This window comes from Oncorhynchus kisutch, linkage group LG2 (genome assembly GCF_002021735.2).
Source record: "Oncorhynchus kisutch isolate 150728-3 linkage group LG2, Okis_V2, whole genome shotgun sequence".
Taxonomy (NCBI): domain Eukaryota; kingdom Metazoa; phylum Chordata; class Actinopteri; order Salmoniformes; family Salmonidae; genus Oncorhynchus; species Oncorhynchus kisutch.
This window is the reverse complement of record NC_034175.2, coordinates 58,618,548-58,634,931: the sequence shown is the minus strand read 5'-3', so window position 1 is coordinate 58,634,931 and position 16,384 is coordinate 58,618,548. Positions and strand designations below refer to the sequence as shown.

The window sequence follows — 16,384 nt, the reverse complement described above, 5'->3', positions numbered from 1 at the left end:
AATGTTAGTTTTCACCAGGCTGTTCTGGTCCAAAACTGTTTTGCCACCCATCCACAATTTGTAGTTTTGTACCTACCCCCATGTTCACCTTTTCTAAATCGTATAGAGGAATTCTTCTCAGCCTGGCGCTGGAAAGTGTATGATCGCCAACCCTATGCCCACATGCCACTTCTCCAGGCAATGGAGGACGCATGTGGGGACATAGAGGTTGCCTCTGTCCAAGGTTGGATACACCATGCTAGGAGATACTTCCCTCGATGTTTGGCAAGAGAAAACGTATCTTGTGATGTGGACGAAGTATTGTGGCCAGACCCAGGCCGGAGAAGAGATGAAGCGTAGCTTAGCACTGGTGACTGCCCCCCCCCCTACCAATTCCTGGACTGCCCCCCCGAGACCCCACACACACAATTGTGTTCTTTACTGTATTCTAAAGAATATACTTTTGGTTTACATATGTTTATGGTTTTGTTGTATGCTACTGTATACAACAGTAATGTTTGGCCGAATAAATATTTTCTGTTTCTACATTGCATTGGTGTTTACAGTGTACTTGTTACCCCTCTCAGCAGATTACTTTTAAAAGACCAAAGAGCTTTAAATTTAGAACAACAGTGTTTACATGGAATATCCAAAAATGTACTATTATGAAAGCAATTTTTGCCATTTGATGCAAATGCTTCATTCTGACATGTGTTTTTGAATGCAGTGTTACATTTTGAAGGAGATGTGAGACATTTTGTATTTTGTGTGTGCAGTTTTGGGAATTGTGTGTAGAGTTTTGAAAAAAGGAGACAGTTTTGAAAACGTAAGCAGTCTTGCTGCTTCTCAAAATGCATTATGTCTTGCGTTAAAGTTGTCCCTCATGAGTGGAGACACTGACTCCCACCCTGCTTCAACTGCACAGCCTCTTACAATCCTCTTGTTCCTGGATGATTTCTGACCACTGTAATGGGCTTAAATCTTCTCTGAACACTGTTCTGCCATGCCACCCTACAGATTTCCCTCCCATAGCTGTAGACACTCCACATCAGAGCTCTTCCTTTCCCAATCTGAAAAACCTCCAGGGCTATCTCCAGTGTTCAGGGGACTTGTCCCTTCTCTATGTGCAGCACCTCCAGGGCTATCTCCAGTGTTCAGGGGACTTGTCCCTTCTCTATGTGCAGCACCTCCAGGGCTATCTCCAGTGTTCAGGGGACTTGTCCCTTCTCTATGTGCAGCACCTCCAGGGGCAGCAACAGCAGCACAGTCTCCTTAGAGGGTTCTTCTTCTTGTACCTGGTGGCCATTTTAAATTTCTCGTTAGTGACGGTGACGTAGTCCTGTGTCTTCTCTACACTGGTCTGGATGTTGTCTATGTAGCCTCCTTGCTCCTCCACCAATATAAAGATATCCATGAACAGTTCTCTCAGCTCCTTCATGTTGCTCTCCAGATTCAGTAGCTCCTATAGCAGTTGCACAAAGGATAAAGACAAAACATTAGTCAAGGATTTGTCTGAACTGACAGTGAAACTGGTGTAAATTACATGAGACATTAGTGTTTGTCGGTCACAGACATACATGGCCTACTGAGATTCTTAACTTTACCTTCAATGACATATTCTTGCATTTTCTTACACATCAAAACTTACGCTTACCTTGTGTCTCTGCTCGATCTCAGACAGCTGAGCGCGTGTGATGCGTTCGTCGTTGAGGAGGTTCTGGTTAAACACCTCCCACTTCCCCGTGGCAACCATTTCATCGACTCCCTCCTCGGTGACGTCACGACCAAACACCTCGAGCTGGCGGATGAGGAAGTTTTTACAATGCTCCTGTTTACTGAGGATGGAGTTGTTGTACAGACACATCACCTAGGAGTGGTAAAATATGGAAAAGTACTTTAGACCAGAAACAGACATTTCTTTTCACTGTTTGCTTAGCTAGCATATATTAAAAACTAAGACTAACAATATATATTTTTGCTGACGTTCATCAAGTGTTGTCAAAAAAACATCAGAAAACACCATTGAAATAAAAGGTTATAATAACTCATGGACCTGTTGGAATTGTCTAAGTAGCGCTGCGTGTTGGGAGCGTTGGATGCGTGTAGTGGCTGTAGCCAGTCCCTGCATGTCTTCTAAACTCTGTGCCTTCTTGGAGAGGTCGTCCAGCCGTCTGTGGATGCTCTCTGCCTGCAGCTTGATGTCCGTCGTCACATCACTGACCTTCTTCATCACACTGAAACGATGCATGGTTGCCACCAGGGTCCTTTGTTGCTGGCTGAACTTCTTTACCTGGGGAGAAGGAGAAGAGGATTCAGTCAAACTTTAAATGAATAACAAGAATTTAAAGAGCATCCTTCCACCTCCCGAATTCACAACATTATTCTCATGGACAATTGGACAAACAGTTGCAGGCCAACCGAGATGCTTTGCGGGTTGACATGTCTATATAGTTACGGCCACTCATAGGAGGAATATGTGAGCTTACTAACCTCTGTTTCCAGCTCAGTGATGTCACCGCGGATATGCTGAGCCTCGGACAGGAAGTTGTGCAGGACTGGTTCTTGCTCGAACACCACAGCCTGCTGCGGGGTGGCGACCTTAACCCCCAATGGGGCATCTGGGTTAGCATCTTCCTCAGGGAATGGGGTATCATCTGTCTCTCTGCTCACCTCCCGAAAACCCTGGGCCCTCTGACGCAGCTCCTCCAGGCGGTCCTTCATGGTCAGAGACCTCTCGGTGGAGATCAAGCAGAAGGATGACAAAAGCCTGTGAGTTGAGGCCCCTTGGTGAAGTTATCCCTTAGTGAAGTCTCCAAAGGACAGAGCCTTTTGGTGGACCTCACTCAGGAGGACAGGGTCTGATGTTGTTTCACTGTAATAAGGAACATATGGTCTTTGTTGACAATGTATATGGTGTCTCCAACTATTGTTGGTATACCTAAAGTATACCTAAAGAGTAAACATTGTTTTAAGCAAAGGTGTTTCAGTCAACATTTGAGTTTATTCATCATAAATACAATGAGGAACTCGAGGTCTTATGAGGTAAATATGTACAGTACCAGTCAAAAGCTTGGCCACACCTACTCATTAATGGGTTTTTATTTATTTGTACTATTTTGGCTCCAACCACCGTGTCTTTGTGAGACACAGAGTAGGTGAACAGATCATCTCTGCATGTGTAGTTCCCACCATGAAAAATGGAGGAGGAGGTGTGATGGTGTGGGGGTGCTTTACTCTTGACACAATCTGTGATTAATTTAGAATTCAAGGCACACTTAACCAGCATGGCTAACACAGCATTCTTCAGCGATACACCATCCCATCTGGTTTGTGCTTAGTGGGACTATCATTTGTTTATCAACAGGATAATGACCCAACACACTTCCAGACTGTGTAAGGGCTATTTGACCAAGAAGGAGAGTGATGGAGTGCTGCATTAGATGACCTGGCTTGTGATGAGTTGGACCGCAGACTGAAGGAAAAGCAGCCAACAAGTGCTCAGCATATGTGGGAACTCCTTCAAGACTGTTGGAAAAGCATTCCAGGTGAAGCTGGTTGAGAGAATGTCAAAAGTGTGCAAAGCTGTCATCAAGGCAAAGGGTGGCTACTTTGAAGTATCTACAATATATATTTTGATTTCATTAGCACTTTTTGGGTTACTACACAATTCCATATGTGTTATTTCATTATTCTACAATGTAGAAAATAGTAAAAATAAAGAAAAACCTTTGAATGAGTAGGTGTGTACAAACATTTGACTGATACTGTACTTTGGCGTGTCCACTTTGAACTGGAAATGAGTCTCTCTTCACTTTGTTTCTTTATAGCACCACAAGACCTTCTATAATGAATCTGGCATCACAAGCTCTTCAATAATATATCCGTAGACAAGGTCAACATTCCTAAGAAATTCCCTAAGCACTTTGGTCTACTGAGCTACAAGTAGTGTTTGTGGCTGGGAATGGCAGGGAGAGATACATGAGCACAATGTTTATGTCCATCACCAGTGAATCTACTTCAGCGTTGCTTCCCATGAGAAGTTATCTTGTTTGTGTTTTTGCAGTGAGGCACTTCCCTTCACCAGTACCTCTGCCTGACATAATGATATGATGATTGCTCTCAGAGAAGTGAACTTCTAATAGACACACACAAACACACACATACATGTACAAACACACACACCCACAGAGAGCTTGTCAACGTTGCCCTTAAGATTCGGTTATTCATCCACACTGTGGTATCTGTGGCGTTCAGCAGAGAAATCTGGTTTAGCTCGCAGCAAAACATAATAAGTATTACAACAGTTTCAAGGTTTCATCAGTTTATTCTGAAGTATAGTCAGTATATATATTCAGTATTTCCCCTGCAGTGTCTGGATCGTTTGGAGGACTTTAACTGTTAGGAAGGGTGGAGTGAACAGAATGTGTATTTTAAATTAAATAGAGCGTTGTAAATGACAGACTATCCAATTACCAGATGGATTACAAACAGGAAAAGCCAACAAATAACCTGTTGTGTGTGTGTGTGTGTGTGTGTGTGTGTGTGTGTGTGTGTGTGTGTGTGTGTGTGTGTGTGTGTGTGTGTGTGTGTGTGTGTGTGTGTGTGTGTGTGTGTGTGTGTGTGTGTGCGTTTGCGTGTGTGTATTAGTGTTGCAGGGGTTGACAGTCCCAGTGGTTATATATTGTGTGGATGAAGGGCGGGTGGGTTGAACAAAATTAAAACAATACTTTGAAAAACCTTTCTTGTACAATTTATATCTATAGGCTACATTGAGGTTTTCCTTTCATTATTTTAAGCTATATGGCATTAGGCCCTAAAACGTAGGCTTATGCGCTAACTGTAGGCCAACACACGCCAAATAGCCTACATGCCAATCACCAAATGGTTTTGGGAACAGACAGAAAACATAACTTCGATCCACAGAGGCAAAAAGGACAATGTGGGAATTTAATACAATAAGAGAAAAAGCTGCGAAATGGAGTTGAAAATAAAGAGAAGGGAGGTACAGAAAGGCAATGTTTGGGAAAGATTTGGTGAAGTAGTGAGAGAGGATGATAGCAGTGTGATGATTGTGAGGCGCTATGCAAAATCCACAGTCACACGAGTGGGGCTTCAAATAGACCTATGGTATGTCAAGGGAACTGTAGCCTACTGTTCAGATGGGTTGAATGGAAACTGAAATCTGGACCCTGACTGTAGGTCTATAACCTCTCACATAGCCTTAATATTAACTCCTGCAGAATTAAGCAGTTTTTGATTCACCAAATGTAGGCTACATTTTGACTTGGGGAACAGGAGTTGAGAAATATGCTTTCTTTCTTTCAGCATCTTGAGAGAATGCATTGTGCAGTTAGATACCATTTGTGGAGGTGCTGTCTATACCAGCATCATAAAAGCTGATACTATTTCAACCACATCAAATATTCATCCAAGCTGATCTGAAATCTATCAGAAACATGTTGAGTCGTTTTCACAGCTTTCTATGTCCTTACAACCGGTCAAACAGGTGCCATTTGGACATTCTGCACAGAAAACCTTTCACATGTATTATTTTCTATATTAGCGGGTTCGGGACGGGTGCGGACCTCAGATGTTCACTTTATCACATATAGTCGGCCGGTTGCGGATGGGCTATTAGTAATTGCGGATGGGTGCGAGTGAACAAACAGCTGACCTGCGCACCACTAGTGTGTGTGTGTGTGTGTGTGCAGTATTGAAGTGTGAGACCTCCTACATGTTCTAACACTACAGACCTCTGACCTTCTCTAGGCTGGAGATCATATTGAAACCAAACCATAGAATTAGAAATACTAGAACACATTCCCATCCATGTCAACTTTCATGGTTGATGGACCACAGTCATTGAGTTTCGCTCCCATGGACTAAGCCGGGGCTTTGTCCGTTCTGGTCATTGTAACTCTATGATTCAGACATTACTCAACCGATTCTAGAGCAATGCGAGATTTAGCCTGAAAACACACTCAGTCCAGCTTTGTGTCTGTGTCTGAATGTTTTGACGGTTTATTCTGTTCTCTGACTGCTTTCCAACTTTCCATCTGTTCACCTGTCACAGAGTTTATGAGAGAACTGCCTGTTGACATTTGTCACCATAATGCAAGTGTTCTGCTGGGGTGGAAGAGAACAAATGCTTTCCTCTTTTACACAGGATATTAATTGTAAAGGCAACTCTGACCTTTTTTATTTTTAATTCAATCCATTTTTGGTCTTAAGAACCTTGAATTTCATATGAGAAAACAATAAAATACACGTAAGAAAACATATTCTAACACTTACAACAAGTATCCTGAGTCAGGCAGGTGTGAGTTCTGCTATTTACCTTGTTGTAGTAAGTAATCCGTGAGCCTTAGACCCTGCCATTTATGTTTGACCAGGAATGTAACTGCCAATTTAGCCAAGCCATGGAGAATGGATTATTCGTACTTCACAAAAAGCATTCATGAAGTTATCCAAATGTATATCCCATCCTTCTGAACGGTATCCTCAGGGAATCTATTGAGCCCTCCACTCCAAATACTTATTAGCTGTAGGTCACGTGTGTGTGTGTGTGTGTTCTGTTAGTATTCCTATATGTTAACAGTTAGTCAGTAAACTGCTATAACAGAGAAACAACACTTCCCAGGAAATGTGGTTCTGCCTGTCTGGCCACACCCCTTCTCTCTCAGGGAGAACTCTCTGTGGCCAGTGGGAGAAGGGAGAACAGATGTGGACTATTCTGTCCCAGGGGCTGCTCAAACAGCGTCATATAACAAATGGAGCTGTATTGTGTAAAACAGCAAGGATGTAGAAGAGTTGTTTTAGCTCTATACATTACATTATGTATGGAGCCTACGGTGCAGCCTGCTAGCTAAGTCACTGGTCTGGCCCTATTGTCTTTCTCAGGCTCCAGTGGCTCTACTGAGCATGGCTGACATTTTTGACCAAACGAAGGCCTACTGTATGTGTTTCATAAAAGCACAGGGTGGAGAACTAAATGTCAACCAACAGTAAGATGAAATACAACTGAGTTATAGTAACCAGCAGATAAAAAACAGGTGTATGATTCATTCCTAATGTGTAGGTGTTATGACAACAAAATAAACCGTTTTGGGTTGTGACAGGTGTGTCTGTCCTGTCTCTCTGTCCTAGGCATGCCAATGAGCCGAACCTGTCCATGGCTCTGAGGTGGAGCTGATACACCGTCTCTCTGTCCTAGGCATGCCAATGAGCTGAACCTGTCCATGGCTCTGAGGTGGAGCTGATACACCGTCTCTCTGTCCTAGGCATGCCAATGAGCCGAACCTGTCCATGGCTCTGAGGTGGAGCTGATACACCGTCTCTCTGTCCTAGGCTTGCCAATGAGCCGAACCTGTCCATGGCTCTGAGGTGGAGCTGATACACCGTCTCTCTGTCCTAGGCTTGCCAATGAGCCGAACCTGTCCATGGCTCTGAGGTGGAGCTGATACACCGTCTCTCTGTCCTAGGCTTGCCAATGAGCCGAACCTGTCCATGGCTCTGAGGTGGAGCTGATACACCGTCTCTCTGTCCTAGGCTTGCCAATGAGCCGAACCTGTCCATGGCTCTGAGGTGGAGCTGATACACCGTCTCTCTGTCCTAGGCATGCCAATGAGCCGAACCTGTCCATGGCTCTGAGGTGGAGCTGATACACCGTCTCTCTGTCCTAGGCATGCCAATGAGCCGAACCTGTCCATGGCTCTGAGGTGGAGCTGATACACCGTCTCTCTGTCCTAGGCATGCCAATGAGCCGAACCTGTCCATGGCTCTGAGGTGGAGCTGATACACCGTCTCTCTGTCCTAGGCATGCCAATGAGCCGAACCTGTCCATGGCTCTGAGGTGGAGCTGATACACCGTCTCTCTGTCCTAGGCATGCCAATGAGCCGAACCTGTCCATGGCTCTGAGGTGGAGCTGATACACCGTCTCTCTGTCCTAGGCATGCCAATGAGCCGAACCTGTCCATGGCTCTGATGTGGAGCTGATACACCGTCTCTCTGTCCTAGGCTTGCCAATGAGCCGAACCTGTCCATGGCTCTGAGGTGGAGCTGATACACCGTCTCTCTGTCCTAGGCTTGCCAATGAGCCGAACCTGTCCATGGCTCTGAGGTGGAGCTGATACACCGTCTCTCTGTCCTAGGCTTGTCAATGAGCCGAACCTGTCCATGGCTCTGAGGTGGAGCTGATATACCGTCTCTCTGTCCTAGGCTTGCCAATGAGCCGAACCTGTCCATGGCTCTGAGGTGGAGCTGATACACCGTCTCTCTGTCCTAGGCATGCCAATGAGCCGAACCTGTCCATGGCTCTGAGGTGGAGCTGATACACCGTCTCTCTGTCCTAGGCATGCCAATGAGCCGAACCTGTCCATGGCTCTGAGCTGGAGCTGATACACCGTCTCTCTGTCCTAGGCTTGCCAATGAGCCGAACCTGTCCATGGCTCTGAGGTGGAGCTGATACACCGTCTCTCTGTCCTAGGCTTGCCAATGAGCCGAACCTGTCCATGGCTCTGAGGTGGAGCTGATACACCGTCTCTCTGTCCTAGGCATGCCAATGAGCCGAACCTGTCCATGGCTCTGAGGTGGAGCTGATACACCGTCTCTTTGTCCTAGGCATGCCAATGAACCGAACCTGTCCATGGCTCTGAGGTGGAGCTGATACACCGTCTCTCTGTCTTAGGCTTGCCAATGAGCCGAACCTGTCCATGGCTCTGAGGTGGAGCTGATACACAGTCTCTCTGTCCTAGGCATGCCAATGAGCCGAACCTGTCCATGGCTCTGATGTGGAGCTGATACACCGTCTCTCTGTCCTAGGCTTGCCAATGAGCCAAACCTGTCCATGGCTCTGAGGTGGAGCTGATACACCGTCTCTCTGTCCTAGGCTTGCCAATGAGCCGAACCTGTCCATGGCTCTGAGGTGGAGCTGATACACCGTCTCTCTGTCCTAGGCATGCCAATGAGACGAACCTGTCCATGGCTCTGAGGTGGAGCTGATACACTGTCTCTCTCTGGAGACACCGGTCAACAGACACCAATGTAGCTTCTTCATAGTAAGTGTCTCATAACATAGCATATCTTGCTTATGCCTAAAGGCATGGGGTGTAATTGTTAGTCCAAATAAGAGTTTCTATTGGACAAATTCAGGTACACTCTTGGTAAAAAGGGTTCCAAAAGGGTTCTTCGACTGTTCCCATAGGAGAAACCTTTTTGGTTACAGGTAGAACTCTTTTGGATTCCATATAGAACCCTCTGTGGAAATAATTCTACATGGAGCCCAAAAGAGTTCTACCTAGAACCAAAAAGGGTTCTTCAAAAGGTTGCAGACAGACAAATAACTATTTTAGGTTAAAGATTGCACCTTCTTTACTAAGACTGTAGGTCCCTCACTGCTTCGTTCTGCTTGCTTCCGTTTAAGAAACGTTTTGCAACAGAATTGGCGTAATGAATATGCTACTGTGAAGAATTTGTGTCCCTGGAACATGCCCTTGTGTTGTTCTTGTAGAAGTTGTGCTCGGCTGTACTTGGCTCAGGGAAGACATTGAATAGGTCCATCAGAAAGGGAGTAGAATGGCTACTGGACTACATCTCCAATGATTATAAGGCTCTTAATGTGCGTGTGCAGACGGATACAGCACATAAGAGATAGAAGAGATAGCAAGCCTTGAGAAAGAGGTAAGATGGGAGGAGAGAGAGAAAGAAAGAAAAGAAGGGAGAAAGACAAAGTTGAGGAGCAAAAAGAGGTTCATGGAACACATATAATGCTCTCAAATGAATGGATGTGCAATTCTATATGCTTGGTTTGTTCACAAGCAGCATCATGGTCACTGCTGCTGTTCTACACAGTGAGATAAGCTGCTGCGTGCTCTCAGAATGTCTGATCTGATACCACTCACTGTGGAGAATGTCAACAACAGAGAACAGACTGAGTCAAAGTCACATCAATAGTATCTGTTTTCAGGGCCTTGAAAATGGTCTCTTTAAGAGCGTTGTCTTGTAGAGAATGTGGTCTCTTTAGCCCTGTGTGGGAGTCAATATACCCAGAGAAAATATTTAGTGTTTAGTTCTGCAGGGGTGAAGCGTGGAGGGAGGAGGAGGAGAGAGGGGAGGGAGAGAATAGAGGCCAGGGTCAGGGCAAGGATGATGAACTTACAGAAAGCTTATTTGAGGAAATCAGAGAGCTCAATAGTGAAGTGAGAGAGCTGGTCTGGTGAAATGAGCCAATGAAGAGGGTAATGCTAATGTATCCACTGCAGAGAACAGACTCCCACTCCGGCCCTGCTCAGAAACAACACTTCCTTTCTGAAAATACTTGATTGGTGTAAACAACATGGTAGTTATTTGGTACCCTTTGTACTTGAATAGGCTTGCTTACGTCTATCAAAATCCATCCAGGTCTCAACAAGTGCACAAGGGTATAGGGGCTAGCAGTTGTTTTTGGACACAGTCCAACACTGCCTAACAGCACATAATTGACTACCTCTTCTGAACCCAGGACCAAAGGCATAAAGGCCAAAGACACGTCAACTCCACCAAGATTCTCCCAACTCTTATACAAACAAACATCGTAACCCTGGGAATACTAGCATCAATCCATTATAGAGAGTCTATTTGTCAGGCTGGGGAGATTTTCCCCTGTCTGGTATTTAAGTCAGAGTTATGGTGTGTTCCCTGTCTGTGTAACTCCAATATTTTGCATGTCTGTGTTCAAGTAGGAGGAGAGACTGAAGGAGAAGGAGAGGAAAGAGGAAAACCTTGAAGAAAAAATGAGATCATATCAGAAAAGAGATCTAGAGAATTTATCTGAAGAGGAATGCCATCCAACCCACTGTCAACAGAATACCTCCTCGCAAGGCGAGCCAGAGCCAACCCCAACTCTCTCTACTTCAACCGCCTGCCAAGGCCCAAACACTGCCCCCTATAAACCCTAAACTCAAGCTCAGATAAGTGGGTCTCCCCTCTTCCACTGGGAGGAGAGCAGGTAAAGTACACTAAACACTGTTTATACACACACAGCATGGATGAGGAAGTGAGCTCCCAGTACTGTCTAATCAGCTGGTGGAAAATGAAAGTGATAAACATCTTTAGGAAATGGCATCAACTGCAGATTTTTATCAAACAAAATAAGGAAGTACCGGAAGTGAACGTGTACCATGTCCGTTTCTCCAGAGAAGGGAGTCATCTGTAAAACTGTGTCCCAGACTGTCAGGCCTATGTAGTGAATTCTATGCTGGACCCAGTCACCTCAGTCACCCCAGTTTCCTTCCAGTCTAAACCAACATCAGGATAGACCAGCCAGCTCACTCACTGCAGGTCCAAACTGGCAATAATGACTCTCCGTCATTTTATTGTTGTGTTTCGTAGATTGTTATAAGCTAAATTGCCTGTGCTAGAGCACTGTTAACCAGAGCACTTGGTTTACAGTAAACCTGGAGCACATCGCCCTCTAGTGACAGATTAAGGAGGTTATTCTTAATGACTAGTTCACCTGAATGTCATAGACATAGCTTGTGGCCATAATGCCCCTGAGGTACCATTGGCATCTACTGCCTATGGACTACATCAGCGAGTTCTCCCTTTAAGGCTCCTGCAGGGAAGTATTGCTGAATCTCTTCACTGTAACTGTAGAGGCAAAGTTATTTCCTGCTCTAATGAGATAGTTCAGATCAGAGGTGCAAAGCTGCAATCATCAGAGGCTGCAGTCTTGCTGGTTAGCGGTTCTCCCTGTCACTTTGCTGAACAGTTAAAGGGAAATTTCAAAAAAGTAAAATTTCATGTTCATCATCTCCAGCACCACCCCAACATGGACATACGGGAAACTGTGGTGGTATAAAAGATAGAGGAAAATAAGTGTTTCCAATGACATCATCAACCAATTAGTAGGCCATTAGTAGTCAATGCTTACTTATAATTGGTTAAAATCACACTATGCACACCGACGATTTCATTGGAAACACATTGTCCCCTATATTTTTTATTACAAAGAGCACAATTTTCACATATGTTGATGTTGGGGTGGTGGTGGAGATGATGAATATAAAGCTGAAGTGGCTGATTGCCCAGTGAGTGCACACACCTGGCATCCTAAGTCTAAATTGGTCCCCAGTGTAGATTGTTGCATCTCTACAGTATAGTAGCCTACAGGAAGCTTTATACAGCTCTGGCCCGAGTTGACCTACTCCCTCAGAGTCCACCTGACTCTTCACCTGCAGAACCAGGTAGCTTACAGTGGCACTGACCCATACACTTTACATATACACTGAGTGTAAAAAACATTAGGAACATATTGAGCCACACACCCTTTTGCCCTCAGAACAGCCTCAATTCGTCGGGGCATGGACTCTACAAGGTGTTAAAAGCGTTCCACAGGGATGCTGGCCCATGTTGACTCCAATGCTTCTGACAGTTGTGTTAAGTTGGCTGGATGTCCTTTGGGTGGTGAACCATTCTTGATACACACGGGAAACTGTTGAGTGTGAAAAACCCAGCAGCGTTGCAGTTCTTGACATACTCAAACCTGTGCGCCTGTCACCTTCTTTCATACCCCGTTCAAAGGCACTTAAATATGTTGTCTTGCCCATTCCCCCTCTGAATGGCAAACATACGCAATCCATGTCTCAAGGCTTAAAATCCTTTAACCTGTCTCCTCCCCTTCATCTACACTTATTGAAGTGGATTTAACAAGTGACATCAATAAGCGATCATAGCTTTCACCTGGATTCACCTGGTCGGTCTATCTCATGGAAAGAGCAGGTGTTCCTAATGTTTGTACACTCAGTGTACAAAAAAAGTGCCTTCAGAACGTATTCAAACCCCTTGACTTTTTCCAAATTAATAAGAAAGGACAAGATAAAATGTCTCGAGTCCATCAGTATTCATCTCCTTTGTTACGGCCAGCCTAAATAAGTTCATGAGTAAAATGTGCTTAACAAGTCACATAATAAGTTGCATGGACTCACTCTGTGTGCAACAATAGTGCTTAACATGATTGTTGAATGACTACTTCATCTCTGTACCCCACACACACATGTAATAGAATGTATATCTATGTTTCTTGTAACAAGCGGATCAATTCTCTTCCAGACCAGTATAGTCCTTCTTAAAAGGAGACCGACAGAGCAATATAGGGAAGAGACAAGGTTTTGGAACCTCTATTGCCTTAGAGGTACAAACAAAATAAGTTAGACAATAAGTTACACACATACAGTATGTAAGGTGCATCAGTCGAGCAGTGAATTTCAAATAGAGATTCAACCACAAAGACCAGGGAGGTTTTCCAAAGCCCCTCAAAGAAGGTAATCTACTGGTAGACATTGAATATTCCTTTGAGCATGGTGAAGTTATTCATTACACTTTGGAGGATGTATCAATACACCCAGTCACTACAAAGTGGCAGGTGTCCTTCCTAACTTAGTTGGCCGGAGAGGAAGGAAACCTCTCAGGGAATTCACCATGAGGCCAATGGTGACTTTAAAACAGTTACAGAGTTTAATGGCTGTGATGAGAGAAAACTGAGGACGGATCAACAACATTGTAGTTACTCCACAATACTAACCTAATTGACAGAAAAGAAAAGAAGGAAGCCTGTACAGAATACGTTGTATTACAAACGTGCGTCCTGTTTGCAACAAGGCACTGAAGTGATACTGCAAAGAATGTGGCAAAGCAATGAACTTATTGTCCTGAATCCAATACAACAGATTAATGAGTACCACTTTTCATATCTTCAAGCATAGTGGTGGCGTCATCATGTTATGGGTATACTTGTAATCGTTAAGAACTTTTTCAGGATAAGAAGAAACAGACAAAGTCCTAGAAGAAAACCTGGTTCATTCTGCTTTCCACCAGACACTGGGAGGTGAATTCACCTTTCAGCAGGACAATAACCTAAAACACAAGGCCAAATCTACACTGGACTTGCTTACCAAGAAGACAGTGAATGTTCCGAGTAGCCGAGTTACAGTTTTGAATTAAATGTACTTAAAAATCTATGGCAAGACCTGAAAATGGTTGTCTAGCAATGATCAACAAACCATTTGACAGAGCTTGAAGAATTTTGAAAATAATAATTGGCAAATGTTGCACAACCCAGAAGTGGAAAGCTCTTAGAGACTCACCTGGAAAGACTCATATTGTATGAGGTAAACCCTCTGGCTGGGTGATTTGTGTTCACCTGAGGAGAGAAAGGTGAGAGCAAACACATTTACAGAGTAAACACACACACACACACACACACACACACACACACACACACACACACACACACACACACACACACACACACACACACACACACACACACACACACACACACACACACACACACACACACACACACACACACACACACACACACACATACACACACACATACACACAAACACACACACACACACACACACGGTAAACACACAAAATGCAGCCCCTGCTCCATCTGTGTTTGCTCTCCGCAATTTAAAGGGAATGAATAAACAAACAACTGAAAAGGTACATTTCTGTAAACAAACAGGTCTACTTTCTGTTATGCTAATGTAAACACACACCGTACCACTAGGAATACAAACACAGAGAGTCAGAACCTTCTGAATGTTGCCCACAGTGGTCACTGTATCCATGTGTGTGTACGTGCGTGTGTGTGTGTGCGTGTTAATGTACCTTCGCATATCCATATAAAACACTAATTTACAAGCCTTTGCGTGCAGCACATGAAATCTCCATCCAACCACATCCACACATAAACATTACAGCCTCACCACACTACATCACTGAATCAGCTATTAAAAGTGAGAGATGTGACATTGCCTCTGTAAGTGGGTTTCCAGGGCCAGGCTGCAGTAATTGTCATTGTGGAAGTAAGTGCCATTGTCCCTCAGATCTATATTATGGGAATGACTCTGGCTGTGACAGGCGCTGGGGATGGGATAGGGGGAGGGCTGTGTGTGTGTGACAGGCGGGTGTGGCTATAGTGTGTGATGGCCGGCAGTCCTTCATCCCCCTGGTCTAAACGGTGCTGTCAGGCCCCTAATCGAGATGGAAGAGAAGACTGGTTGGATGGAAGGAAGAGCTGACTGCAGGCTGCAGATGAAAAGCACAGATCGACTCCTGTGCCCTTGTCCTGTTCCTGTTCCTCCAGTAGCAGTAGTATGGATTCCCCTAGCAGACAGGCAGGCACATTGTTCCGACCACTCAGAAATACTTATAGGCTCGCTAATCTAGGCTGTAAAGGGGATGATGTGTCACTGCTAGGAATACAATCTGCAATTTTTGCAGGTTTTATTTTTGGGGATCACAAAAAGTTTTATGCATCTGAGATTGCATCATGTGTGTCTAACAGTTTATTGAGCAGGTTTTCGGGGGTTTGTTCTGTCTGTTTTTCTCTTGAATGTGTTGTAAAGTCCAGCAGAAGGTTATGATGATTTCATTATTCATTGTGTTGTGCTTAGCCTGCAGATGGGGCTGCTGGACTATGAAACTCTTCTTTGTTGTGGCCCGGTGAGGTGTCTTGTGTGAACTGGAGACAAGCATCGTCCTTGGTATATCTTTAACTGCTGAGCATGCAGAGACTTTTCTGTACGTAGACTTTGATCTGAAGCCATTCATGTGATTATTGTGACTTTGCCATTGTAGTTGTTTGTAAGCTTGTGTAGTCTAAAATTAATTTAGGATCATATGCTATCTATTTGTTGTTTGTATACTGTTCTTTGTATGCCATTTTAATATTTGATAATTAACCAATGATATTAGGCCACTCTTGTCCATGATTACAGACACCTGTGTCTTTTGACACTATTTAAACGATTCATCCCACAGTGTTTGTGATTATACCCTGATGAAGACAGCTTGGCTGTTGAAACGTTGGTAATTACATTTTTGCATCTGAGCTCCTAGAGTGTGTGGCTCTCTTTTATTTTCAAGTTTTCTACTCCGCTAGCCAGCACCTCGCCTAAATAGCTGTGTGTTTATTTTTCTTCTAGACTTTTCTGTACTTAACAGATCAATGCTCTCTTCTATTATTACTGAAGAATAGCAGTCTGGAGTAACATTCTCTTCAATTGGGTTTTCTCTGAGCTCGAGTGTGATGAGATCAATCACAACACTTTCTTTCCCATAGCAGGTTTAATACACGTCACTTCCCTACAATCACCTGTTCCAGAACCCCAAGGAAGAGTAGCCACTGCTTCAGCAATAGCTAATAGGGATCTGAATAAAATGCTAAATACTTCATGTCACAGACTATTTCTTTTCCTATTCCTATAACTGACTGAGTTTATATGTCAAGTATTCTGTATAGAGCTTTTTCTGTAGAGGCATTTCCTGTCCGTTTTCGCCATTGGAAACGGTTGATTGTAACTGAGGCTGCCCTATTTCCCACAGCAGTTACATAATCCTGTGTTTTGACCT

At 44.2% G+C, this 16,384-nt stretch overlaps 1 protein-coding gene across 3 annotated transcripts; it reads right to left on the bottom strand.

Moving 5' to 3' along the window:
* Positions 1–711: 711 nt before the first annotated feature.
* On the bottom strand, positions 712–6,578 carry LOC109903011 (syntaxin-19-like). 3 transcript variants are annotated; one of them, XR_004204372.1, is made up of 6 exons: positions 6,317–6,578; positions 2,470–2,851; positions 2,033–2,269; positions 1,634–1,846; positions 1,113–1,441; positions 712–1,058 (listed from the first exon to the last, which is right to left on the bottom strand). XR_004204372.1 is itself a non-coding variant. In XM_031798691.1 (6 exons), exons 2-6 carry the CDS (start codon positions 2,698–2,700, stop codon positions 1,154–1,156), a joined length of 915 nt encoding a protein of 304 aa, XP_031654551.1. In that variant the 5' UTR covers positions 2,701–2,851; positions 6,317–6,578; the 3' UTR covers positions 712–1,153. The 3 variants fall into 3 exon arrangements, 2 of the variants coding, with proteins under 2 accessions (XP_031654551.1, XP_031654550.1); XM_031798691.1 differs by having other exon boundaries at positions 712–1,166; positions 1,221–1,441; XM_031798690.1 differs by having other exon boundaries at positions 712–1,441.
* Between the last annotated feature and the right edge of the window lie 9,806 nt (positions 6,579–16,384).

What these genes read in the sequence shown, in the direction of transcription:
- LOC109903011 (XM_031798690.1), bottom strand. Translation starts at nt 2,700, where the DNA reads ATGAAGGACCGCCTGGAGGAGCTGCGTCAGAGGGCCCAGGGTTTTCGG. An exon ending in TACTTAGACAATTCCAACAG is followed by an intron (nt 1,847 to 2,032) that starts GTCCATGAGTTA and finishes TACCACTCCTAG; the next exon opens with GTGATGTGTCTGTACAACAA. An exon ending in AGATCGAGCAGAGACACAAG is followed by an intron (nt 1,442 to 1,633) that starts GTAAGCGTAAGT and finishes CAACTGCTATAG; the next exon opens with GAGCTACTGAATCTGGAGAG.